We start from the raw sequence: 27,017 nt of genomic DNA, 5'->3' as shown, positions 1-27,017 counted from the left end.
CCCTGAGAGCTGGGAAAGCGGGCTTCCTGATCAGGAGGCCCTGCCCTGAACCAAGATGGGTTTCCCTGCTGAACTTGGCGGGGCTGTCATCGGGGGCTGCTCTCCTAGGCACCCTTCCCCCACCCCAGACACAAGCCCAGCCTTCCACGTGCTGTGAGATTGGCATCTGGTGAGCTGACCAGGCCTGGGGAAGCATGTGAGGGCCCAGAGGCCCCCTTGAGATGAGGGGGGAAGGTTCCCCTCACTCTTAGAAGGTGTGGAGGGTCTGTTCCATGATGTGTGGTCTTAGTGTGTGGACCTCAGAGCATTTATCTCTGGCAGCTTAGGCATTCCAACCCTTCCCTATCTCCTTATTAAATATTAGAAGTTATTATTAAAAATCCCGCAAGAGTTAAAAACACTGAGGAGGACATAAAATGGAAGTAAAGCACCTCCCTGACCCCACCCTCTCCTCTCCCTAGAGGCAACAACTCACCCATCTCATGTCCCAGGAAAGGTGGAAGCCTTTCTGGGCATAAATGTCCCCCAGACACAAGCCCGACCCTGCTGTGCATTGTGTCTGGGGTATCTTTCCAAGAGCTCCAGGTGTTTGACGTGTGTCCACTGTCCCTGAGGATGAAGTGTTAGAATTTGTTGTCCACTTCCCTACAGGTCATTTCCCTAACGGGCAGCGACTGCTGCCAGGCGCTCATTTGAGTGGAGTGTACTGTGTGAAGTGCCTGCCCAGCTCTCCAGTTGCTGGCTGAAAGGCCTGACCCCTTCTTGTAAAAGCTTGCTGGGATGGGCTGGAGGCCACCCATGGGATTTGGGTCCAGGAGGGACTGGTCTGTATGTGTGTGTGGGGGGGTTCCCAATGTCCCCAGCAGGTGGGGGGAGATGGGGGTATGAGCGCTTAGGTCTCCCCCTGCCTGGTGCAGGAATCTGACCACTGCAGCACAGTGTCCCCCTGCCTTAACTGAAATGTTGCCACGTGGGTCTGATTGGAAGCTGAGTCCAGCAATTAATCCCGTCAGAGCTGTGCTCAATGCAGGGGTTTTTCTGTTGTGCTCCCTTGGCCTAGATTTCCCTGGGGACAGCTCTGACCGCTGCTGTGTGCCTGGTAAATTAAATGTTAAAAAAAATCCCCATGATGACTTTAATCAATCCACTGAGATGGCGGGCGGCCTCCTCCCAGATGAGCCTGGTCCGCTGGAGGGAGCCCCCCCACCCCAGGCTCAGGGTCTGGGAGAGGAGGACGTCAGGACACTGCTCTATGGGTGTCTGCCTGAGGGGGAGAGAGGAAGGTGGGAGTCTCCAGCGTCTCCTCCTGGAGCCTAGTTCCTCCCAAATCCAGACCACAGGAGCCCAGGAAGGGGCTGGAAAGGGGCAGGGAGGAGGGAAAGTGGGGGGGGACTCTGGCCCCCCACCATGGCTTGCCCTATCTCTGCCCCATGCCAAAGAGCCATGGGGGCAGGGAGGGGGACATCTCCTCCCGGGGTCTCTCTCCTGGCCCAAGGCCTGGGTGGGAGCTCTGTGGCCCACAGATAAGTTTATGATGAGCCCCTTGGGTGCAGCTGTGCGGAGGCAATTCCTCCAGTTGCCGCTTGGGGGAGTCAGGGGAGGAACCCGGTGAGCAGCCCGCGGAGAAGTCGAGGCGATGGAATTCCAGGTTCCTGCCCAACGGGCAGAGAGGCGCCGGGCTGGCCCCGCCAAGCTGTCATGTCCTGCCATCTGCTTACAGAGCCTCTAAAAGGGCCCAGCACTCTGACCTCCAGGCCTCGCATCTTCAATCTTCTCCTCACCTTGCCGTTTACCTTCCAGGTCCCGTTCGAGGCACATCTCCCCTGCTCCCCTGGGCGGTGTTCCCTGACACCCTCTTAACTCCCAGAACCTTCCCCGCGGGCCTAGGAGGTTATTTAGGTTATTCTGCTCCACTCGCCCAGGCAGGAGGCCGGTTTGCTTGGCCTGCACCCACAGGGGCCGCCCGCCAGCATGCGAGACTGGGCGCGTAGTAGGACTGCGGGATCCGGGTCAGGGTTTCCATGAGAGCAGAGCGATCCCTTCCCCAGATCCCCACCGTGTTGGCTGCGCCGAAACTAGCCCGAATGCTCCGGCCCGAGGGGTTACTGGAGTGGCCTGAAGGGGTCCGGGTCAGGGGCAGAGAAGGCTGCTGGTGGCGGTGGAATCGGTGTGCTGGAGAGGAGGCGCAGAGACCACGGGTCCCCGCTGCCGACGCTTAGGGTCCGGGCGGGTCTTGGAGGGGTCCATAGGCCAAGACTGTGGCGTGGGATGGGGACCTTCCGAGGAACCGCTGCACACAGGGGCGCCCTGGAGCATGGGCAGAGTGGGAAGCTCAAGGTCATTGTGCTCCGTACACGTCTCCAGGGACCGGGACCCCAAGGTGTGGAGTCCCCGGGACGAATTGGAGGGGCTGTGGTATATCCCCTGTCAGCAGAGATTTCGCGGAGCTCAGCTCAGCGGCGCCACCCCCTCCCTTTGCTTCTGAGCCAGGGCACCCGGCAGGGGCCCGCGAGGCAGGGGCTGCGGACCCGCAGCAAGAGGGGCCCTCGCCCCCTCCCACCCCTGGTCTCTGGACCGCGTGTCGGGGTGTCTGGCTCGGCGCCTAGGCAGAGGGGGCGCTGTCGATGCGGACGGGCGGGGCCAGAGCGCGGGGGCGCGCGGCGCGGAGCGAGCGCAGGGGCCGCGGGCGCGGGCAGCAGAGGCTTGAGGGCCTGGCGGGCGGCACTGCGCCGTGCGGGGCGCGGCGGCGGCGGCGGGCGCGCGGCCAGTGAGCGCGCGGGCGGGGAGGCGCGGCGGCGACAGCGGGAGGAGCTCGGAGCAGCTCCCCGCGCTCCGCTCCTCCATGGCGATGCCTGGGCCGCCCGAGCCGCCCCGCGGCGCGCCCCGCAAGGCGCCCAGCCTGCTGGAGATGGGGGCACTCTGCCTGGACTCCGAGATCATCCTGGGCTTCACCAGCCATCTTCTGCGGCGGCGAGCCAAGGTGAGGGCCGGGGGGGGGGGCATAGACGCTGTCCCGCGACTTTGTGGCGTGGCTCCCGCGGCTCAGGGTGCGGCGCTGGGAAGGAGGCAGCACGTCCTGAGCACGTCCCGCAGCCCGTGCCGGAGACTCGCTGACGCACTTTCCCCGTTAGTGCGGTCCCATCTCTCTTCCCTTAAGGCTGCGTCCTGAGCCGGAGGCAGTCAGCCAGGGCGGAGAGCTTAACACAGGGACTCTGGGTGCCACTGCACGCCTAGCTGGGATGGACGAGGCAGGGGGTCGGGGTCTCGTGGCTAAGCCGGAGTCCCTGAGGTGACTCCAGGAACCGCGCGTACTTCCAGGATCCAGGGTCTGCAGAGCTGTGTCTCGGCCCCCTCCGGGAATCCGGTGTAGGGTGTGAGCGTGCGCTTCCTGAGGTGCCGCCGTGGTGCGGGCGACCGAAGTTGCGGGTGTGGCCGGCCGCGGGTGTAGGACCGAGGCTCTGCGTCAGTGTTTCTGGGGGGCGCATGTGGGTAGTGTGTGTGTGTGTGTGTGTGTCTGTCTGTCTGAGCAGTTGAGGGGCGGGGGCGGAGCTGCCTGCAGGCAATGGTGGAGGCGTGGTGGTGCTGGTGTCCCGGGGTACCCACATCCGGATGGGGGCTGATGCCCGTTTTCCTTCGGGAGGCTGCGATGAGATAGGAGATGGGAAGCTGCCCCCGGGTCGGGTGAAAAGCGCCTGGAGGCTGTGGGACCCGAGTGAGAGTGGGGAGCCCCTGTCCACTTTTTTACCCCTACCCCCCCCCACTACCCCCCCCCACTGCAGGTCGTAAACGGCGCGGCAAGCCAGGAGGGGATGATCCATCCCTATTTTGGGAGGAGTGCGTGGGCGGGGAGGACTTTCCAAGTAAAGGCGTACTGGGCAAAACGTAATGAAGGTAGTAGCTTCGAGGGGCCCAGGAGAGGCGGGGAGTGGCTCGAATCTGTGTGGGGTTCTCACTGTGTGCGCCGGGAGCCGCGGGGCCGGGCTCTCTGCCTGGACCACAGCGCGCCAGCCGGCCCTGCTCTGCTTCGGCTTCTTGTGGTCGGCGGGGCGCACCTCTTCGCCCCGGACTCGTGCGCGGGTCTCTTTTCCAGGCTTGCGGCAGCGGGTGCGCGGCGGCCAGCAGGGGGCGCTCGCATCACGGAAAGCCAGGCGGCCGAGCCCGCCGACTGACTCCGGGCTTCGGGCTGACCCGCAGCCCGGACCTGGAGTCGCCTGCCGCCTCGGATAGCGGCGACTCTTAGGGCTGGGCTGGAGCGGGAGCAACTGGTCGCCGGAGAGGGGGGGCGACCTCCCAGCCGGAGACAAACAGGCAATTAATTCCGGAGCTAAGTTCCCATCTGCCAGGCCGGCTGACAACAGGTCCCGCACATACCCCTAGGGCCAGCCGCGCCACCTCCTCCTGCTTCCCCTGCGCACAGCGCGCACACCCACCTTCGTGCACACGCTCGCCTGCAAAGACACGCATGCCTCTCGCAATCACGCCTATACACAGATACGCTGCCACGGGTACTGCACGTTCCGAAGCGCAGATCGCGGCGTCATTCATCCACGCGCGACAATTAGATTCAAAAGGTAGCCAGCGACACGCGGAGTGCACTGGGTTTGCAGGAAAAAGCGATTGGGAGTCGGGCGGCCGGGGTTCAGCCGCTCCCTTGTCCCACCTCGTTGTGTGACGTCGGACAAGATCTTCCCCTCCGCGGCCTCTCACCTGTAAAGTGAGGAGTGGGTTGGTGCCTCGCAGGAGACTCGCAGATCTCAGTGTTCGGGCAGACAAGCAGGAAGACGCATGCGCGCGCGCGTACACTGCTCTCTCACCGCGGCCCCCAGCGCCTCTTCCTCCTGCTGGGACTTGCCTAACAAGTTGGGGTCCTTGGAATGGGAGGGGCCGCGCAGCGGGACAGGATCCCTTCCCCCACGCACTGCGGAGTAGAGGGCTTGGGCGGGGCGGGACAGTCCTCCCTGCGCCCCGCCCCCACCGGCCCCGCCCCCGCCTTCCGAACGAGCTCGTCGCCGCTACGGCGCGCACTCAACCACTCGCCAGCCCGCGCCGCCAACTTCGGAGCGACCAGCGGCTATGGGGGCACCCCCGGGCCGGATCACGTAGTGGCGGCGCCCCCGGACAGCCCGCGCGGCCCCGAAGCTCCCGCCCGGCCTTTCCTGCGTCCCGGCCATGGGCGGCCGCGGCGTCCCCCTGTACGCGGCGCAACCCGCGGTACGCGTGGCCGGGCCCCGAGAGGGGAGCGGGTAGCTGGGGGGCGGCGGGCGCCGCGGGCCCGAGCCCCAGACGCCGACGATAGTTGCGTGGTGCGCGGCGCCCCCTAGGGGCCGGGCCTGGAGCGGCGCGCTGGGGACGCCGGGCCTCCTGACCCTATCCGGACCTCGCGGAATGGAAGGAGAGGGTGGGCAGCAGGTTCGCGCCCAGCGCTCCTAACTTTGTCCAGTGTGTCACTCTAGGGTCAGGACGCGCTGAGGTCTGGAGTCGCCGGTGCTGGGTCCGGCGGTGGTGCTGAGTCTAGGGCTCACTCTCCCCTTCCGCATCTCTTCCCCGCAGGGGACCGAGGGCGGCCCGGTGCGCGAGCCGCTGCAGCTGCTGGAGGTGTCCCCCCGCAGGAGGCTGCCCGCCGGGCCCGAACAGGACCCATGTGGCAGCCGCCCTGCTCCCGAGGGCGCCGGGGCCGGCGCAGAGCAGGGCCACTCTGCCGGCGGAGGCAGCTGGTGCCGCCACTGCCACACGAAGCTCGCCGAGCTCAAGCGACAGGCGTGGAAGCTGGTCAGCGGGCCCGGGACACCCCTCCGGGTAAGTGACCCTTAGGCCTGCGCCTCTGGGCAGGGCCCATGCTAGAACTTGGGAGACCTTGGGTCCGGGAGTGTTTTTGGCCAGCCCTTTCTCCTCTCTGGGTTTAAGTTTCTCTGTTTGTAACAGTGTAAGTTGCAGCAGTTCATCCTTAAAGGGTCCTGTGGTGGGATTGGAGGGGGGTGGGCGGGCGTTTCTCCCCAGAGCTGCAGGTGCCCCAAAGTTGGAACCACAGTCTATGTTTGGGGCGGGGAGAGGAGAGAGGGCAATAGGGGGCAAGGACTCCACCCAGAATTGGGCGGGTCCTGCTCTGCCAGCAGCAAGAGGTTACTTGGTGCCTTGTTGCCCTTGGGACACCTGGGCCCCCAGCCAGCTGCCTGGAAATTGCACACCTGGGGCAGGAAGGCTTGGAGGACTAGAGGGGGCGTCTGCTGCTGTGAGGTGTGGCTGCCGGCCCCCTCCTAGCATGTGGATAAGAATTGTGTGTGGGATGCAGCCTGGGGCTCTGCCACCTTAGGCAGTGGCCACCCTGAGTGGCTGGGCCCCTGGGTTCCTTAGGCTCCAGTCCCAGCTGCCAAGGTGTTTGCCAGGGGAGGGGGCTTCCCGAATGCTCCAGCCAATGGGCTTGCCTGGGGCTTGGAAGGAGCTAGGGCCATTGTTCAAGGAACAATGCGCCCTGGAAGTTTGCAAAGCCTGGGGAGGTGGGGGTCTCCAGAGGAAGCCCTTCCCGACTGACCGACCTTCAGTCTTTTTGAAAGCTTTCCTGGGAAGTCCGCATAATCCCCATTGAATCTAAATATAGTTCTCCAAGGAGGCCATGTGGTCTGGGCTGGAGGTGGGGGCCATGAAGGTGGGTTCCAGATGCTGAGCTCCTGGGGTCCCATGTGTTTCCTGTTTAGTGGGGCAGGGGTGGCTTGAGCCTGGTTTGTCCCAAGCACTCTCTGTGGCAAAGGGAGGGGTCTTGTGGCCTGTTCTGGGGTGGAGCTGGACACCCCCATCTGCTGCTCCAAGCAGGGTACAGCCTTGCTAAGCTGTGCCCCAGATGGCCTGAATCTCATTGAAAAGATACCAGAGGACTTTCAGGGCCTCAGAAGGGTGTGGTTTGGGTCAGACTCCTAAGGGCCTGTCACAGCTACAGGGCCATCTTGCTACCCCATTACAGGAAACTGAGGCCAAAGAAAGGAGGGGCTTTAGTGACCGAGCTGGATTTTGCCTAGTGGCTCTCCGCGGCATGTGGCCAGCTGGTCACAGGTGGGTGGGGGATCCTGGTGGAGAGAGCTTCAGGTCACACCATTCACTGGGGGATTGGGGTCCCTCTGGGGGGGTCTCAGTGGTCTCCTCCTGCAGATGGCTCATCAGGGAAGCTTCCCGCCCTCCACCAGCTGGAGCACTCACCTCCCACCTCCCCCAGCCTCCCCTGAGTTTGCCATTTGACACCAGCAACGGGCACTGAAGGCTCACCCCTCCCCGCCTGTCCCTGGCACCCCGTGGTTTGGTCACCCAGCAGACCCAGGGTCTCGCTTTGTTCCTGCTCTGCGGCCCCCTCCCTGCGGTGTTTCCTCCTGTGTCAGATGGGGGTAGGTAGCCTTCAGGGGCTGGTGTGGGAGTGCTGACCAACCTGTACGCCACTGTGCGCGAGGAAGGGGGGCCCATGCTCCACTCTGTCCAGAGAGGATGGAAACAGGGCCCAGTGGGGCTTCAGGCCCTTGGGCTGAGCCACCCGGGCCACAGAACATGGGGGGTTGGGCCTACAACCTCGGGACCTTGGTGGGTGTCCCTGTCCCTTGCGACCCAGGCTCTCCCCAGCCTCCTGGCTGGCTTGCAGCCTGCAGCTTTGCCCAGCCTGCCCTGGAGCTTCTTTCAGGGCAGGCAGGGAGGTGGTGTCCTGGACGTCACACAGCTGCTTTTGGTTTGGGAAAGAGAGCTCTGTGGGGCAGCGGGGGTGGGGGGCCGGGTGGGGCCTCCTCAGAGTCCCGGCTCTGAGGACAAGGCCCTGGAAAACAGAGCCTGGTGTTCAGGGAGTTTTCCCTGGGGGTCCTTTCTTATTTTTCATTGTGAGATGAGTTTCCTGAGGATGGCACTTCACAGTTTACAGAGAACGTTGCCTGCATTTTCTCACTTAGTCTCTTGCTGCCAGTCTAGAAAGACCCAGACCTGGGCTTGCTGGGCTCCTACTGCTTGGGGGTGGGGTGGGGGGTGGAGCTGGGCCCCTGCCAGCTGGCCAGGCCAGATGTTAGAGTTCCTGGCCTTGGGGGTCTCTGCCTGGTCTCAGGTATAGAGGGAGCTGGAAAGGAATAGTTGATCCTTCAGCCAACCCCGGGGTCCCTGCCAGGGCTCGACCCCAGCTGTCTCCTTGCCCATCCTCCCACCAGCAGACGGGTCCCCACCTGTGCGACCTCAGGTGGGTCCGTTGAGAGCTTGGGCCTCTGTTTCCTCTTCTGTACCCAGGACCGTTTTTGTACCCATTTCACAGGTACATTGGGCAGTGTCTGTCACAGCGTGGCTCATACACCTTAGCCATTGTCGCTTTTGCTGGGATGGGGCTTGAGGGTCACACCGTGCTGGGTCTTTGGTGCCTGGGGCCTCTCTTATCTCTTGCTGCCCTGGGCTCTTATACCGGTGCCTGCCTTGGTTTCCCCATCTGGGCAGTGAGGGTGACGATGGCACTCACCCAGGGACCCCATCCATGCGGAGCGGCTAGGGCTGTGTCCTGTCCCCTTTCTGAACCCTGAAGCCCCTGGAGGTGTGGGGGAGGGCACGTGCTCTACCCACCCAGGTTGTATATTGGGGCACTATCCTTCCTGAACGAAGCAGGGCAGTGGGCCTGGGTGTGGAGGGTACCCCCAGGCCAGGGCCTCTGGGCTGAGTGCCCCTTGCTGGGCCCCCACTGTGCCACCCTCTGCTCTCGCCAGGGTCCCCAGGCCTTGTCTGCAGGTGACCCCTTCAGGACCCTGCATGGTCTGGAGCCACGACGTCCACAGGCCCTGCCACAGACGCCTTCCTCCTCCCCCGCCCCTCAGCCTCCCGGGGTGATTCTGCCAGCTCCCTACGCCCTCTCAGGTGCCCCGCTTCTGAGACGTCTCTGCTGGGGGCTCTTGGTGCCTCCCACAGGGGCGTCAGAGCCAGGCCTTCCTCTTGTGCCGTGACTGAGCACCCCAGCTTAGCCCTGGCCGCTGTCCTCCTGTCCCCCGGGCTGGAACCTGAGGCCCCTCCAGCCTTTCCTGACCTGTGCCGTCACCCACCATGGTGAACTGGTCACCAGGTCCCTGCAGACCCCTTTCATTGTCCCCTTAGCCCGGCCCAACCCCACCGCCAAGCCAGAGACCCAGCAAGAGGTGTCTGGCTGGTCTCGCGTCCCGCTGTCCTAGCCTGGCTCTGCTGGACTGAGGCCCCCTGAAAGGTGCAGCCTCGGCACGGGGGCCCCTGCTGCCTCTAGGCCCCATTGTCTCACTTGATCCCAAGGTGGTTTGTCACCTTTTTTGCAGATCCCTAGTCCCCTGTCCCTCCCGTGCTCATCTGGCAGAACCCAGCCTGGATCACCCGGTGCCCCATGCACTGGCACCTGTGCAGCTGGCCATGGCAGGGCAGCTCGGGCCACGCTGACCTACCTCACTCTGAGTTCTCAGCACAGAGCTCTGGCGGCCCCTCCATGTGCACCAGCCTCCCTCCCATCTTACGCTGCCAGCCCCTGGCCCCGCCCTTCCTCAGTCTTTTCCATACCCCTTGGCCATGGTGGACTCTGTCCAGTGTGCCACCCCAGGTCGGGGGCTCTGCCAGGCAGGTGTGGGTCCAGATCACCCAGCAACATTGGTTGCATGACTGAGTGAGCAGGCCTTTCCTCCCACACCACTGTGTTCCCTCCACGACTGCTTGGCTGGCTCCCAGCTCTCCCCGATCCCTACTGAGATGACAGCCCCCATGGAGGGTGGTCCCTGCCTCCAGGTGGCAGTGGGGTGGGATCCGGCTGGGGACGTGGTCCAGCTGCCACCCAGATGCATCCTGGCAGAGATGATGGCTGACAATCACGCCACGCGACATTCGTGGTGTCAGTACCAGTGCAGGATTGATTAGTGCCCCCTGGGGTAGTGATCAGCTCTCATTTAGTTCTTGGAAATCCCTCCCTCGCCCAAGCAGGGTCTTGTACTCCCTGCCCCCTGGGAGTCCAGAGTCCCTGCTGGTGGCCCTGCCCGCCCATGTGGCTCAAACATGCCTTCACATTTTCCACCAAGCTGGACTGCTCCTGCCCCGTGCACAGCTTGGGGTGACAATACCGGGCTGCTAGGACTGGAGGCCTCGAGACCCTCCTGCCTCTCTCTGGTTCCTGGCTTGGGGATGGCGGTCCTGCCAGCTCTCCATCCGCCGTCACTTCCTGGTCCCCTGCGTGGTAGGAGCGTGCTGTCTCCACAGCCACCAGCTCGATTGTGTTGGTGTGCCAGGGTGGGGTCCTGGGGCGGCAGGGGCTGAGCCGGCAGGTGTTGGCTGTTCGCTGCTTGGGGTCAGAGTCCCCAGCCCCCATTCCCCATGCTGTTTGGAGTCTGGCGTGGGCTCCACCTGCTTCTGGGACCACCCCAATGCCACGGCCATGGTGTCTGCCTTGAGGCTCCACAGGGCTTGGCACCTGGCCGTCAGCTGTGTCCCCCTCTGAGCTGGGTGTTGGTTGGCTCCAAAGGCAGCCAGGGAGGTGTGAGAGGGGCGGGCGCTCCTTGGGGCTGGCTGCCAGGCAGTCTCCCAGCTGGTAGGGGACCGAGTGACTCAGCTGGGAAGGGATCAGTTAGTTGTGGGCTCCGCAGGCCTGAGCTCAGCAGGGGCAGGAGGAGGCCCGTCTGGCCCAGCCGGCACCTCCCCACCCTGGGCTGGCGCCCTCCCTTCAGGATGGCTCGTGTTCTAGTCCGTATCCCCTGCTGTTCCTGGGGACTCCTGTGGGCCCAGTGCTGGAGTGGCAGGAGGTTCCTTGTGCCCATCTTATCTCCCTGCTGGCCCGAGGTTTCAGGGAGTGAGGCCCAGCGGGGAAGGGGCCGGGGGGGTGGAGGGAGGTGCTGCACTGTGGACCTGGTCAGGGAGCTTTGTGTCTGGCCTGAGGAGGCCGGCTGTGATCAGCTGGGGCTCTGACTGGTCTTGCTGCCCCTCTGCTGAGGGAGGGTCAGGGAAGGAGGGAGGCTTCAGCTCACCCCCCACACTCCCACCTTGGGCTGCTCAGAGCCTGGCTGGGGGCTTGTGACAGTTTGGCGTGGGTTAAGGGAGTGGGGAGGGCCTGGGGCCTTCTCAAGGCTCCCTCGAGTGTCCTGAAAGGCTCTCACGTTTGAGAACCAGAAGAGCTGGGTTTTTTGTGAAATAGCAGGAAAGTCTAGTTTCCATTTCCCTTTGCCTGCCAGGAAGCTCGTGGTTCTTCACCTCCTACCCACCACAGGGGCCCTTTTTGGCCCTTTTTCTTGTGTCTCCTGGGAACTATCACTGCTGTTGGTTCTGATGTGACTATTTCTACTTGTGTGGCTTTGCCTTTAATTTATGCTGCGTGTTCCTAGAAACCACCACGTAGTTTTCGTGCAAGGCATGGGTACGAGCAAATAAACAGAATAAAAATGGATTCGGTGTCCCCTGGGCGTGTCTAGCCTCCGCTGCTCATGTGCTCGCTCTGTGGGAACAGGGAACCTGTGCAGTGGAGGGGACTGGGGGTTAAGGCCAGCTGTCCCCTGTCCGGTCCCTGGTGGCAGCCGGGTTGGGTGGCTGGACCTCTGGGAGCCTCTCCCTCCTCGTCTGCCCCTGAGCTCTGAGCTCTGGGTTCTCCCTTCCACCAGGTGACCATAGTGGCCGAGGAGACTCCTGGGAGACGGGAGCCTGGGGCATGGACGGCACTGCCTGGGCCAGGAGGCTGGCCGCCACCCACTGTGGGACAGTCACTCCTTTGCGGGGCCTCAGCTCCCCGTCTGTGGCAAGGGTCCTTGGACTGAGTCATTATTCCTGCTCCCCCTGGGTTCAGGGCACTTCTACTTCTGGTGTTAATGTTGTGTGGCTGGGGGCCGCCACGGGGCTGGGGTTCCTGCGGGTTGTCTGCAGGCTTCCTGGGGCTCCCTGGCCTCATCCGGGCGCCCCGACTGACCTGACGGGTTTATGGTCCTGCACGGCCCAGCACCAGGCTGCTCCACGCTGCCATGTCCGGTCTCCGATGGATGTTATTACTCGGCTGTGTGCGTTCACTTCTGACCCTGTGTGATGGATACTGGCCCACATGGCAGCCTGTGGTGGAGCGTGCCAGGTGCCAGGCCAGCCACAACCCTGCTCCGGGGCCTGGCTGCAGGGTCGGCCCCTCCCTGAAGGTCCTCCCCCTCACAGCCGAGGTGCACAGCCCAGCTCTGCCTCCTGGATCCCCCACCAGCCTCACAAACTTGGCATGTGCAAACCCTGAGGGACTGTTGCGAAGCCATCTTGGCTTGGCTCGCTCAGCGGCTCAGACACAGACCCTCCTGGTCTTGTCCCTGGGGCCCTTCTCCTTGGCCCCAACCCTTTCTGTGCACTTTGAGCCCCAGCTCTGCTACCCAAGCTGTGTGGCCTGAGCCAAGTGTCTTAGCCTCTCTGAGCCTCAGCCTGTAAAGGGAGCGTGCTCACAGTAGCCAGTAAGGTGGTTCCCAGTGGGGCAGGTATCGAGGCGCGTATCCTGGCACGGAGGGGACTTATCCAGCCAGCACAGTGGGGCGGGGGCAGCCTGGGGGTGCCTGGTGGTGGTGTTTCTGGGTGTTGGATCTCAAGATGGTGCCTAGGGCCCATCCTGCCTGGCGTCTCTTCTCTGCTGGGTGACTGGTGAGGATGCCTGCAGGGTACTGTGCCCCCCGTGTCCCCCTTGCTGCAGCCCATGTTCAGGTGAGAAGACTGAGGACCCTGGTTCTGAAGCTCGCATCCACAGAGCTGGATGGAAAGTGTCTGGGTGAGCCCAGGCCCCCAGAGCGGGCTGCACGCCGCCTGTGAGCAGCAGCTATCCGAGGAAGCTGGCCTCCGCGCCACCCCCACCAGCTGAGGTGGTCCTGGCAGCCTGGCCTTTACCCCTGGGGCCCATAGCCCTTGGTGGCATCCCGCAGAGGACAGTGGAGGCCATTGAGGGGAGGAGGTCTCAATGCACTAGTCTGTGCCCTGAGCTGCCCAGCTGGCTGGCGCCTGGCACAGGGCCTTGGGGATGGGTGTCAGTCAGTGCTGGGGGGCCCGGCTGTGTCCCTTCACTCCCCCCAGCCCTCCCCTTGGCAGAGGAGGGAGGCCTGGTCAGCTCAGGGGCCTTTAGAACTGCATACTGATGGGGCCGGAATGGTCTCCAGGGTCCTGGATGGCAGCGAGAGAGGGTCAGGCTCGGGGTCTCCAGGTCTTCCTGTGGACCCAGTGGACGAGGGTGGGCAGGGCCTCGGACTGGGAGTCAGGCCCTTGGTGAATCTCCTGGTGGGTGGGAGGGGCCCCAGGCTGCCGAGGGAGGGAGAGGAGGCCTGCCACAGCCCAGCGGTTTCCAGACTGGAAATCTGAGCCCCCAACCCCTGCCCCCCGCCCCAGTCCCACCAGGCTGCACACGACATCGGAATGTCCTCGACAGCAGAGCCCCAGAGGCCTCTCCTGGCTCAGCAGCCAGGGGTCCCTTCCTGGACCTGTTGTCAACTCCGGAAATGGTAGCTGCATGGGGTCACTGCCTGCATGCTTTGTTTGTGGAGGGAAGAAGGGACGAGGCAGATGTGGTCTGTGGCCAGTGAGGACCCCACGCTAGGCTGCCCGCTCGTTCCTGCCGACAGTGGCGGCCAGGGAGAACCCCTGGGGTTTGGGCACTCCCCAGGCTGGGCCTGTGGTCCAGCAACCCTGCCAGGGGGGCCGGGGCCCCCTTGTTAAAGATGGGGTGATGGGCTTGAAGAAGGTTGTCTCACAGCCCTGAAGTCGGGAGCTTCTCTGAACTGGGGAGCAGACCTCTCCCATCCCCCTTCCATGGCGGCTTCAGCTGGGACATCTGGTCAGCTCCTGTCGGTGCCCAGTGCCCGGGTGGACCTGGCTGGGCCTGGATTGGGAGGAGCCACTGTGGCAGAGCTGACGGGGCAGCTCATCCCTGGTAAAGTCCCTCGGGGTCCCCGTGCAGGAGAAAATGGAAGGATTACTAAAGCCACATGGAGACCCCAGAAACAAGATGAAGCTGGAAAGTCGTCGTTTTCGGGGGGAGGCTCCCTAAAACCCATGCGCATGCTGGGTCGGTGGTGTGCAATGCTAAATTGAATCAGATTAAGAAAAACATTGTTCAAATGTAAGTACGATGGCTGTTTAATTAGACCATAAAGAGAAAATGGAAAGTCACGTTTTGTAGCGGGGTAATTACTGTCTTTCAAGGTGCTGGGCCCCAGAGTGGAGGGGTGGGTGGTGGGCGGCATGCGGGCCGGGCTTTCAGGGCCTGACGCTCCCGAAATAGGACTGTGACCCCTCGGGGGCTGGGGTCTGTGGACCCCCAGAACTGCCAGGAGCAGCCCCATAGCTGGGAGAGGGGACCACGCTCAGGGAAGGGTGGGCGTCCCGGCCTCCGAGGTGCTGAGGTCTGACATTGTTGGTCTATATACTGTGGAGGCCCAGAGAGGGCCACCCCGGGTTCCGGTGGTGTCACCCTGGGAGGGGCCAGTGCCAGCCCCCCGAAGATCCTGCCCTCCCCAGAGCCTGAACACTGGGCCAGGGTGCTGCGTGTGGAGAGCCCGGCACTGGGCCTACCCTGCCTAAAGCCCACAGACTGAGAGGTCCCGGGTCCCCCCGCCGTGGGGTGTGTGGTTCGAGGGCCCCACACTGCTCAGCAGTCCCCCACCGGCAGGCCCAGTGCTGTCTGGCCCGTCTGGGAGGCTCAGGGCCAGGTGGGCTCCCAGCCCCAGGCAGCTCTGTCCTCCTCTGGCCTCTGCCATGTGTCCCCATGCCAGGAGCCCCCTGCGGCCTCTGGTACCTCTGCAGCCTTGGTGGTGACAGTCCCCCAGTGCTGGGTGGGCTTTTGTCCCCCAGTGGCTGGGCCGGACCTCCTGGGGGCTTGTGAAGCAGGACCGGCACCCAGGTGCAGGCTGTTAGGGAGCAGGGCTGGGCCGGAATAGGACCTGGGGGCTGTTAGCACATGGCCGCTGCTGTGGGCTTGCTGAGCAGGGCACCAGGCAGCTCTCTTTGTCTGTCACGGGGTGCTTGCACTGGTGCCCCCCACCCCAGAGCAGACCCGTGTTCCCACCTGGGGTTTGATGCTTAGTGCCCCAGGCCTGGGCCGCTGGGGCCGCCCTGACAGCTGCTGTCTGAATTCCTGATGACACAGCTGCGGGGAGCGGGCTTGGTGTGAGCTGCCTGGCTTCCTGTTGCCTTTCACCCCCAGCCTCTGCCTGCCTGGCTGTGGTGGGGTGTTCGGGGTCTGGTGCATGCTTAGACCAGTTAGCCCCCCTCCTGCTTCCAGCTTTCCTTCCTGCCTCCTGTGTACAGTGTGGAGGGGGCTCCAGGGGACTCCCCCAGAGGCCTGAGGTCCCTAAGACAGGCAGAGGCCCTGGAACAATGGGCTGCTGGAGCCTGGGGGTGGGGCGGGGGCCGGGCGGGGTCTGGGCCACCTTTCAAGTCGGGTTAATGGCTCCAGCAGCCAGCACTTCCTTCCCCTCACCCCAGGCCACCATTAGGGCCTCCTGCTGAGTGGAAAAACCAGAGTCATCAGAGCTGGGACCTGGAAAGCAGGCGGGAGTGACAGGCCTGTGGGGGACAGGGCATCTGGACTCCATCTGTGGCCTGTGTGCCACCCCAAGTGGGGCTTCCCGCAGCTTTTCCGTGGGTCTCCCCTACCTCTGCAGGATTCCCATGTCCACGTCCGTGGGGTGCAGCAGGGAGAGGGGAGCCCGCTAATCGCGACCAGGCCTGCCGGCCACTTCAGGGGCTCTGGGGCCCTCCAGCCCCGGCAGCCGGAGACCTGGCCCATCCGACCTGGTCTCCCTGGGGTGTGTGAGGGAAACCACTGTGTGCTCACACTCGGGGAGCACAGGGTGGCACTGGGGACCTAGGAGCAGAGCGATTGCCTGCTTATCTGGACTGGCAGAGTGTCCCCTCATACATAGCAAGGCCATCCTGCTACCACTGTCACCCGCTTGAGCCCTCCCAGGCATCTGGGGACACCGGTTGGGCTGGCCACAGTTCAGGCTCAGGTGAGGTGAATGACATACTCTGTTGCATGGTGGCCTCAGCCTCCTGATTTGAGAAACGAGTGTGTTCGGGGAGGCCGTAGTCCCTTTTGTGGTCAACAGGACAGCTGGACCAGAGCCAGGTCATCTGGTGGGGGGCTGGCCGGCCAGCCAGTGAGCACATGTCTGTCTGTGGCTGAGGTCAGGGGAGGAGGCCCCGGCTCCTCAGATCTGCAGCAGGTCCAGGCTGGGGGAGAGTGGAGGGAGGAGGGCCGGCGAGTTGACCAGCTGGTTGAAGTGGACACACAGGCCGCATTTGGGGTTTTCTCTGTCAGGGTGGCACTGGGAGAGTCCTGGGTGGTCACGGCCATAGCTGGGCTGAAGCTCCATCAAAGGGCTGCCCTGGCCAGGCTCCATGGTTGGAGCTCACCCTCAAGGGAGGGGCAAGGATACTGAGGGGCTGGCCCTGGCTCAGATCTTGACCCCTATGGGGCTGCCCGGGGAGGTGCCACAGCAGAACCTGGTGTGCTGGTAGAAGAACGGATGGGCCCTCCAGGGAGGTTCCTTCTGAGAAACGGCACCCCTCCTCCTCCTTCCAGAGGTGTCGCCTCCTCCAGGAAGCCCTCCCTGACCTCCAGGCTAGGCGAGGGCCTCCTGTGGGCTTCCATGACTCCTGTTCTTAGCCCTCTCTGAACACCAGGCTCACGGTTAGGGAGACCCATGTGTCCCCACAGTGTGGGGCAGGGAGCACTGGGCTGCAGGGGCAGTCAGCAATCAGCATAGACTCTGGGGGCCGAGTCCAGGCCGATGATTCAGGGAGGCAGGCATCAAGCCTTGCCTCCTGCCTCCCTGCTGGCTGACGCTGGCAGGACCTGGGATTGCTGGGCTCACCCCTGCAGAGCGTCCTTACAGGGCCTGATTCCTGTTGGCACATTGGCAGCAGGACCACATTTCGTTTTTCCGATCCCAACAAGAGCTGAAGACTTCACAAAGGCAGTGAGAGCGTCTCCAGCTCCCAGCCCCGCCTCGACCAGCCCCTGGAAGGCCCTTGTGGCTCTGGAATAGACGTTTTCCACTCACGCCCTGGGTGCTGAGTGCACCCAGCTGAGCCATGGAAGGCCCTGGGCTGGGTAGGGGTTCTGGACCTGCTTCTGCGGCCTCCTGGAGGCTCCTCAAGCCCGTGGCCTTGGCTGCTGTGGCCTGGTTCTCGGGGAGCGTGCAGACGCCTTGTTGGCTGTGAGCAAGCCGGTCATGCTGGCGGGAGGAGGTGGGCAATGTCAAGAGCACCTCGGGCCTCAGTATTCAGCTCTGATAATTATTTTCTGCTGGGTACGTGCCAATGAAACTGTTTGGGGGCTTATTAATCAGTTACGGCTCATGCCGTGGCCGCAGCGGGAGCTGGCCTGGTGCCGTGGAGGGGGAGGAACACGTGGCGGCTTCTGGTCCTGTGCTCTGACCACCTCTGTCCCTTGTTCCCTCAGGACCCTTGCCTCTCAGCTCTGCTTCTCGACAAGCTCTCAGTGCCTGGGGCCCTGCCGGCATGCCGTCCGGAGGCAGAGCGCCGCTGCGACGTCTGTGCCACCCACTTGAACCAGCTCACGCTGGAGGCCCTGCGGCTGCTACAGGCACCTGCCAGCTGCGAGGACCTTGACAACCCTCATGGAGGCCCTGGCGTTGCACCTCCCAGCCCCGGTGCCATGACCAGCTCAAGGGATGTACCGGTGCCAGCAGGGAGGCAGCCGGGCCGAGCAGCGCCAGACAGGAGGAAGGGACTGGCCTGGCCATCGGGGCCCAGTGTCCAGGTGTCGGTGGCACCTGCTGGCCTGGGCGGGGCACTGAGCACTGTCACTATCCAGGCCCAGCAGTGCCTAGAGGGCATGTGGAGTGTCTCGAGGGTCAACAGCTTCTTGCCACCATCGTGCCTGGTGAGTGCGCTGGGCGGGGTAGGCTGCTGGTCTCCCGGAACCTCCGGGAAGGGCTGTTGGCCACTGTGTCACAGCTGAGTTCCCTCCTGGGGGTCCCTTCCACACCTCACCTGCAGCGCAGCTCCCCCTAAAGCCAGGGGCTATGGCTGTTGGGGAAAGCCAAGCCCCCACGTAGTCCTCAGGCCCACGTCAAAGCTGCCCACAGGTCACGTATGGGCAGCGTCCTCCCATGTCCCCTGGAGCACTGCTTCCACAGCACCAGCCCGCATGCTCGGCGATGGCTTGCCATCTTGCTTCCTAGACCACACATGACGCTGTGGGCTGATGGAAGCACCCTGTGGCTCCTGGGACGAGATCAGAGCTTCATCCTCGGGCAGTGAGGGCCGGGGGAGCATCTCGTGAGGATGGGTCCCCAGTCCTGCCATGCCAGGCTGCCCCAGGGTGTGGCCCGCTGACACGGACTAGCCCACGGAGTGTAGGGGGAGGCCCGCAGGAGCGGGAGGTCTGTGCCCACTCCCTCACGGGACCTGTTCTCAGGAGCCACCTCTTTTCACTTGACTGTAGAATGCCTCCCGCCAAGGCTCCTCCTCCTCTGGCCCACCAGATTGTCACCACAGCAGTGGGCATGGCCTCCGTAGAACCAGCCCTGGACACCAGTGGGTGCTGTGGGTGCCGGGGACCTGGCCGGGTGTCCTCCTAGAGGGTTCTGGGCAGGTGTTACCCCCATAGTCCGAGATGAAGCCGGCTCTGGAGGGTGGAGTGGGGGGCCCGGTCGCTTTCCCATCTGCCACAGAACTTAGCTGGTGGGGGTCTCTCCAGCTCTCTTTTGTGTCTTCCAGTTTTCCATCTAGAAGAAGGGGTACCAGCATGGAGGGTCAGGAGAGGGTGGGTTGTTGGATCAGGGGTTTTCTGGGACACTGGAGATAGTTGGTTTGAGTTTGGGGCTGGGGACTGTCTTGGGAGGGCCTTTCCCCAGAAGGCATCTGGCTGCTCTGCCCGAGCCCTGCACAACTCAGGGACTTTCTCCCGGGGGTAGCATACCTTCAGCTGCACCCATCTGATGGAGGACTGAGGGTTAGGGCCCAGCAGTGCAGAGGTTCACCAGAAACAAAGTAGGAAGGACCCTCAAAGCAGAGGGAATGGTCTCTGTGGAGGCCTGGAGGTGTGAAGCATGTGTGGAGGCCTGGAGGTGTGAAGCATGGAGGCCTCCCTGGAGGAGTGAAGCTTGGAGGCCTCCCTGGAGGAGTGAAGCTTGGAGGCCTCCCTGGAGGTGTGAAGCATGATGCCTCCCTGGGGGTATGAAGCATGATGCCTTCCTGGAGGTGTGAAGCTTGGAGGCCTCTTTGGAGGTGTGAAGCATGAGGCCTCCCTGGAGGTGTGAAGCATGGGGCCTCCCTAAGGGTGTGAAGCTTGGAGGCCTCCCTGGAGGTATGAAGCTTGGAGGCCTCCCTGGAGGTATGAAGCTTGGAGGCCTCCTTAGAGGTGTGAAGCATGGGGCCTCCCTGAGGGTGTGAAGCATGGAGGCCTCCCTGGAGGTGTGAAGCATGGGGCCTCCCTGAAGGTGTGAAGCATGGAGGCCTCCCTGGGGGTGTGTAGAATGGAGGCCTCCCTGGAGGTGTGAAGCATGGGGCCTCCCTGGAGGTGTGAAGCATGGGGCCTCCCTGAAGGTGTGAAGCATGGAGGCCTCCCTGGGGGTGTGTAGAATGGAGGCCTCCCTGAGGGTGTGAAGCTTGGAGGCCTCCCTGGAGGTGTGAAGCATGGGGCCTCCCTGGAGGTGTGAAGCATGGAGGCTTCCTTGGGGGTGTGTAGAATGGAGGCCTCCCTGGGGGTGGGGGTGAAACATGGAGGCCTCCCTGAGTGTGTGAAGCTTGGAGGCTTCCCGGGGGGTGTGAAGCATGAGACCTTATCAGGAGATAGGGGGAGGGCGGTGGATGAAGGGGTGCGGACCAGTCCAAGTGGGACCAGGTGATGGTGCTGCACAGGTGTGTGGGTACATGGAGAACCTCCCCCCGGCACATGTCACCCACCCACACAGAGCCCCAGGACAGAGAGATCAGTGGGTGGCTGTGAAAACTATTTTGCTTGGTATGTTTTTCAGTTACTACTGAGGCAGCTGCACAGGCTTGCCCAGTGAGTGTCTCTGAACTAGAGCAGCAGGCAGGCGTCTCCTGCAGCCTCTGTGCCCACTGGGCCCCTCGGAGCCGGGACCGACTTCTGCCCCGCCCCCATCTCTGGGCTGGCTGTATCCTCTGGGGTCAGTGAGAAGGGGCTGTATGTTGTCACTTCCAGTGTGGCCTTTGATGAGATCCTACCCTTGCTAGGTGCTGACCCCGTGACCCGTTGCTGGGCTGGGCCTTGTGAGGCCATCCTGGCCCTGGGGCCTCCTTGGCCCTTGGTGGCTTGGAGATGGGGTGCACAGAGGGCTCTTGGGAGGAACTTCTGGACCTGCACTTGGTGTGACGATGTACCCTGGCCAGGGCCTCTCTGCTTCCGACTTCTCCATTTATTATTCCTGGGGTGAGGCCAAGAAGAGGGAGGCTAGTCCCCACCATGCGTCCCCTGGTGCTTCCCCGCCTGAGCGCTGGGTTATCTGGGAGGAATGTGCCAGGGGCAGCACTGAGATGGGGAGCCTGGCAGCTTCCTGGAGGAGGTGGCATCGAGCTGGGCCTGGAAGGAATCGGCAGAGATGGTGGACCCAGTGTGAGGTGTGGAGATGGAGGCCTCTGGGAACAGGCAGAGGTCTCCTAACCTGGGGAGAGCTGTCGAATGTCAGGCCAAAAGAGGGGTTGGCCTTCGCTCTGGAGGTACCTGGAGGCAGAGGCAGAGGAAGGGCGTGAGCTGGCAGTGGGAGCGGCCGGGTTGGTGTAGCCAGATGCCCGGGTGGGGTCACTGATCTCTGGCCGGTGGCCCTGGGCACCCCATTAAACGTGGGCCTTTAAGGCTTCTTCTCTCTTTTATGGGCTCATTGATTGCATTCCGGTGGGCAGGAATGGATTTATAATGAGACAACAGTCCTGACGGTCGATGGGGAGATTATTAGAACCTTAAATAGAACTTCAGGGCTCAGATGAGATAATTTCCCCTGAACTAGGGCATCGATCATTGGCGGTGGCCCTAGAATGTTGAAATACTGTGTGCCAGGCTCTACAAGTAAACATTCTGGAGGGGACGCGCTGTGACTCTCCCACAGGCCACCAGCGGCCCTTGGGTGCCTTGTTTCCAGGCAAACGTGGACCTGGGCTGGTGAGATGGTGGGGACTGCAGCCCACCTATTCTAGGGCACAGAGAGGAGAGGGCAGGACGAGGCAGGGGCTGCTGGAGGAGGATGCTGGCCTTGGCCACAGGGCTGGCCTGTGGAGGTGGATGCAGGAGACCCGAGGCTCTGAGGGCCTGGAACATTCTGGATGCTGTGGCTGAGAGCCTGCCCTGAGGCCGGCTGGGGGGTCATGCGGTAGGCGTGGCCATCTGGAGAACTCTGTCTGGAAGCAGCTGCCCTCAGCCAGCCACAGCCGTAATCAAAACGGCAGCCCACTTCCTGTGCCCGGGAGCACAGAGCTCTGCCCTTTCCGGGTCATTCCACCTCCTGAGTGTCTGGTGGGGCTTCCTGGCTGTGGGGCCACCCAGCGGGACAGTCTGGCACTTGCTTTCCCGTGTCAGGTGCCCATAGGAGCTGGCCTCTGGCCTATCGCCCACCCCGGCACCCCTGAGAATGCTGGGCAACAGCTGTGGGGCCACCCCAGACCCTCTGCCCCCGCCTGCTCCCCTGGGACATGGCTGTGAACCGCAGTGTGTCTTCCCCATGCTAATGGAGTGCAGTTCAGATGCTCAAAACAATCATTTGACAGCCAGATGCCAGGAGACCAGTGTTTTGGCCCCCCGACTCCACAGCAGGCTAGAAGAAGCCCGGACAGGGGCAGTCAGGGATGAAGCTGAGCGACACGGTGAAGGGTGCTGCCGCCTCAGGTGTAGGCCAGCAGGGCCTGTGCAGACCTTCCCGAGTCCTGTGGACACAGGCCAGGCCCTACCCAGGGTCTCAGAGCTCACAGTCCAGGGAGGACCTGGAGCAGAGGGTCCCCAGCCAGCCTGGGACAGTGGAGCCCTGGCCTGGGTGGGGAGGGTGGAGGGCTTCCTGGAGGAGGTGTGGCATGCCAGTGGGATGTGCAGAGTGGGAGGTGAGGTCATTTCGGTGGAGGCTTGGAAGGAGCCAGGGTTTTCCTCTGTTCACAGAGGTTGGGTGGCACAGGCTTGGGTGTTGCTCCTGCTGTCCACCATGCCAACCTGCTTGCCTCCCTACCTCCTTGTGAGCCCTGGTGGGGTCCCTGGAGGGCGCCCACCCGTTCTCAGGGACGTGGCTGGGATGGTGGGGTATGGATGGAGCTTTGTTTGGGTTCTGGCCTCTCTCTCTAACCTGACCCATTGTTGGTGCCCCCCTCTGGGCCTGTTTACCCACCGTGGGGTGGAGGTTGGACAAGATGATCCTCCCATGTGAGGCTGCTGCAAAGCTAGTTCTGTGACATGGGGGTGGGACACTCCCAGCCTGGGGCCCTCTGGGTGACCCCGCAGACCTTCAAGGGGCAGCTGGGCCTGCCCCACTTGGGCGCGGGTGTGTGGCACATGCCCACTGAGCGATGGCAGCCGTGTCCCTTGCAGATGGACACTTTGTCTTCCAGACAGCCTGGCCACCGCTTAGCCCCCTGCCCCCATACTCTCCCCACCTCTTGGCACAAAATAGCCCCCCAGGGATGTTATTTATCCTGAGGTGCTGGTGCATGCTGTCCTTCCGAAGCCAGAATCTGACTGGGGTGGCGTTCAGGCCTGAAGGGTCCGTAGGAAAATGGGGTAGTTTGGTGTTTCCCGAACGGTGCTTCGTGGAACCCCAGTGCCCTACTGTGGGCACCGTCTGGAGCCCAGCCCAGTGGGGCTGCAGGCAAGAGCCCTCTGCTAGGCAGGCTCCTCTGGGACGGTGGGCTCACGCTGTCCTCTCCTCATGCTTTTCTTTTGTTGCTGCCCTGGTGCCTCCATCACATTTTCTGTTTGGCCGCCCGCCCGCCGCTCGCCCCATGTCCTCTGTCCCTGTGTTGTGCTCTTCCCGCCTGCTGCCCCCTCCCGCCTCCCTGGCTTCTTTTGGCATGCCCGGGTTCTGCTTCTGGCAGGAGTCGGCAGTGGCCGTCCCGGTGGTCGGAGCCGTGTCTCGGCAGCTCGTGGGACGGTGGAGCCGAGGCCTGTGCGGGACTCCCGAGACAGGTCAGTGTGGGGGCTCGGCCGCCGCAGGCACACGGGGCGGCCTGCACTGTCGCCGGCTGGAGGCTGCAGGCGAGGTGTGGGCATGAGCTGTGGGGCGGCTGGGTCTGGGCGGGGTGGAGGGCGGGGGCAGCCCTCTGCCCGCTGTCAGGATGCCTCACTGGGCAGTGTGAGCCAGCCGACCTGGGGCCTGGTTGGAGCCAGTGTGGGGACCACAGCCCCGGGCTGCTCGCTGAGCGCACAGTGGGTCTCAGCAAGCCCTGGTGGTGACATTAATGTGACGTGACTTTAAAATGAATTCTTTGCATCACTTTACTCAACAAAGGAGTTTAGAGCTTTCGTAGGGAGCACGTGTGTTAAGTGATAAAAATCGGTTTCTTGTTTGAGGTGAGGGGAATGAGAGATCACGCACATTTAAGACTGCGGCGGAGCGGCAGACGTCGGGCCGGCCCTGGGGCACTCGCCCACGTGCCTGGAGCTGTTGCAGCCCAGGAAAAGACGCAGCTTCCACTTCTTATTGCCCAGGTCTAGGCCTGGCTTACCCTCGGGAACGTTCCCCGTGAGCTGGTGCCCATTCTGGCACGGGCCTGCCTCCCAGCCACTGGCTGGGTCTGTCTCAGGTCTGTGTCCCCACCAGGCTGTGCGCTCCTGGAGAATAGATTTATTGAACACCTACTATGTGCCAGACACAGGGATATGCAGGAAACTGGGCCCCTCCAGGGGCCTCCTGATGCCCAGTAGGCACAGGTGCTGAAAGCTGGTGGAGTGAGAGCAAGGTGCCGGGTAGCTGAGCGTGGCGGTGTAACTCCGAGAAGAAGCACTAGACAGATTGGGGGGGTGGCAAGGGGAGGTCAGAGGGCTGGGGCTGCGGGGCAGGGCTGGAGAGGGAAAGGACTGAGTCCTGAGGGATGCACGGGATTCCCTGCCCTGTGGGCAGAGGCAAGGCAGGTGGCAGGGCCTGGCGTGCTGGCACAGTGCCCCGTGAGGGCACTTCCCTGCTACAGACCTTCTCGCAGTCCTGGGGGCGCAGCTGGTGCCCAGGGGTGGTGGTGCTTGGTTTCCATCCAGCCTAAGGTTTGGGGCTCCCTGTGAACTTCTTTACCAACATGTTCTTTTCTGTGTCGCAAGAGGGGTTTAGAAGCCGGTGCCGACCATGGGCTGTGTGGGGGGAGACTCTGCCATGGTGAGGAGCAGTGCTTCCCTGAGATGGCAGGACCTCCTTCCAGAACATTCCTCCGGGGGCCCATGTGGCTTTTTCTGCTGAAGTGCCTCCCTGGCCTCTGACTGTGTCATTTGGGAGGCCCCAAGTCTGTGGCACTTGGGAGATGCTGGGCCCTCCAGAGCGTGGCTGCCACCTGGGTTCCTCAGCCACAGTCCCTGCTAGGTCCTCACAGAGGACGCCTCGGGCAGTGGTTGTGGACAGCACTGGGGCCAGGCCGTGCAGCCTGGGGAGCCTGGAAGGCTGTGTGCTGGGGCCCTTGGCGAAGGGGCTGGGTTGAGACAGGCCACTCCCCTGCCCTGCCAGGGGCCGCACCCAGCCCCCTCCAGGGCCGGACACGTGCACATAAACGTCACGCGCGGTGGCCAGGTCTCCAGTTTGCTGGCGCCGTCCCGAGAACACGTAATTACATTTATGCTTCATTACGAGGCTGCCCTCCTCTCTGGGATTTATTTTAGCTAATTAGTGGGAAATGCCAGAGTAGTATTTCAGACGATGGGAACATCATACATTATCACACGTGGGGCAGTTAGCACTGTGACAAGTATTTATTGTGGTTTTTTCCTCCAGTTATGCCTCTGGTTGCTCCCAGACTGACGGCCCTGGGGTGAGGGGCGTGGGGTCCCTGTCCATTTCTCCTGACCACTGTGGTCTCTGCATTTCTGGGACTTGATGGGCGACGGCTGGAAAGTCGGGCCCCAGGGTGGGCAACTGTGTCCCCCTCTGCCCTATGGGGCCCTGCCCGGGCAGACTGCCCCACGCCCCAAGCTGGCAGGGTCTTGTACCGTGGGGCCCAGGAAGAATGCCAGGCTTTGGGGTGGGCAGGTGCCTGAGGCTGCGGGCGTCTCTCCCTCACGTGGCTCCCTCCTTCTCTGCAGGCGGAAGCTGCGGTGGCTGCGGTGGCAGTGGCAGACACAGTCCGAGACGGCCCCCCCGCCGTGGGCCCTGATGGAGTGTCAAAGACGTGGGGCCGCGGTGGGGCCTGCAGAACGGCCCTGGTCACCCCGGCCCCGAGCTCCCTGGCGGGGGGCTCCACGGGCCCGTCGACTGCAACCTCCTTTTTCGTCAGGTATGTGCCCCTGGGTCTTCGTACAGGGCCTAGGCCTGCCTGGGGCAGCCTGGACAAGAACGTTTGGGGGTGCACCTCGGTTCCTGGCCCCGCTGGTCTGTGGGCCTCCCCAGGGATCTGTGGCCTCATTGCTCCTGAGTGAAGTGGAAGGAGGCCTGTGGGGCCACTGCGCCGACCTCCCACTGCACCCCATTGACAGCAGGGTCTAGTAGAGGCTTCTCACCCCAAGAGTGGGATGCAACCAAGAGACTGGGTTCGAACCCATTCTGCCCCTTCCAAGCTGTGCAGCCTTGGGCAAGTCACATAACCTCTCTGTGCCTCAGTTTCCTCACCTATCAGAATTGCCTGAGGTGCAGGGAGCTGAACCGAACACTGGCTGCACAGCTGAGGACTCTCAGCTGTGGGCATCCCGGGACCCGTCCTGGGCCAGCATGGGCGGGCGCCACAGACGGAAGGCTGAGGTAGGCCTCAGGGCAGCTCCCCTGGGAGCGTGTGCTGGAGGGCAGGCTCACCCAGACCCCACCGTCGCCCTCCCCCTTCTAGGTGGCTGCCGGCACATTCCACAGCTAGCCGTGCTCACAGTTGTTAGGTCTGGCTCCAGCGTCAGCCAGGAGCTCTCCCGTGTGGGAGTGACGAGCCCGGGGTTTGTTCTCTGGGTGCCCAGGACCTGGTCTGGCCGTGGCCCTGCAGGTCCCAGGTCGTGGGGATGTCGTCGGTGTGGATGAGGCTTGTCTGGCCAGTCCAGTGCAGGAGCCACGGTGTGTGGGGGCAGCGCTGGGGAGCAGCCCTACGTGAGCCCTTCCTTGTGGGGCCTGGGCTTCTGCAGACACAAGCCTGGCTGTCCTTCTGCGGATCACGGGCTGCGACGGTGCTAATGAGGAGGCCTGGCCGTGGGTCACTGTCCCATTAGCAGCTCTGCGGGTGCTGATCTGCTCGGCGAGAACCGCCTGCGTGCAGGACAGGCGCCTTGTCAGCGGGTCTGGGGGCTGCGCAGCCTGACTGCGGAGCGGCAGGTGGGGTGTGCGATGGGGCCCGGGGCTGGTGAGCAGCGTCCAGCCCAGCGGGACCCACTGCTCCAATTAGGTGCAGAGAGCCCAGCGGGGACCCTCTGTCTGTGGGGTGGGTGGGGGTCTGCCCAGCAGGCTCAAGACCCCGTGTGGGGGATGGGAGAGGCAGTCAGGGCAGTTGAGAATATCCTGTCCTGTTAGTCTCCACGGAGGCAGTGAACACTTTGCATCAGGCCACGGTTTTGGGAGGGTCCAAGCCTGAGACCCTACGAAAAGGAAGACTAGCAGCGCCAGTGGTCCCGGGTTCTGAGGGCCACACTGGCTCATTAGCCACCCCGTGGCCCCCCAGAGCGAGCACACCGCCTTTTGTCTGGAGCCTGGCAAGGCTGCTGCTGACCTTGGGAAGTTACCATAGAAACAGGCACATGAGGCTGGGGCTGGGGGAGGCATGTTTTCCGGGAATGGGGGGGCACTGCCGACTGCCATTACTTCCAGCCTGTTGGACGCTCCAAATCACAGTGGCTTTTTGAAGGGTATGGGCCAAGTTGGGGGGTGGCACCCCAACTCAGAATGCCATCCTGACCTCTGCCTGACTTGGGCCTGAGACCCTCTGTTTTTTGGGGCCGTAGCACCCTTAAC

General features: G+C 63.2%; 1 protein-coding gene across 2 annotated transcripts in view; it reads left to right on the top strand.

Annotated features, from left to right (window-relative positions):
• Positions 1 to 2,892: 2,892 nt before the first annotated feature.
• Positions 2,893 to 27,017, top strand: part of KIF26A (kinesin family member 26A) — a 41,185-nt gene continuing 17,060 nt past the window's right edge. Inside the window, exons 1-4 of one of the 2 annotated variants that reach the window (XM_033106896.1) lie at positions 2,893 to 2,980; positions 5,551 to 5,796; positions 17,399 to 17,842; positions 25,181 to 25,371. In XM_033106896.1, coding sequence (XP_032962787.1) covers positions 2,909 to 2,980; positions 5,551 to 5,796; positions 17,399 to 17,842; positions 25,181 to 25,371 — 953 coding nt within the window. In that variant the 5' untranslated portion in view covers positions 2,893 to 2,908. Of the gene's footprint in view, positions 2,981 to 5,049; positions 5,212 to 5,550; positions 5,797 to 17,398; positions 17,843 to 25,180; positions 25,372 to 27,017 lie in introns of those variants that run through there. The other variant, XM_033106898.1, reaches the window with a different exon arrangement.

This window comes from Rhinolophus ferrumequinum, chromosome 6 (assembly GCF_004115265.2).
Source record: "Rhinolophus ferrumequinum isolate MPI-CBG mRhiFer1 chromosome 6, mRhiFer1_v1.p, whole genome shotgun sequence".
Lineage (NCBI taxonomy): Eukaryota > Metazoa > Chordata > Mammalia > Chiroptera > Rhinolophidae > Rhinolophus > Rhinolophus ferrumequinum.
This window is presented reverse-complemented; position numbering and strand designations above follow the sequence as displayed.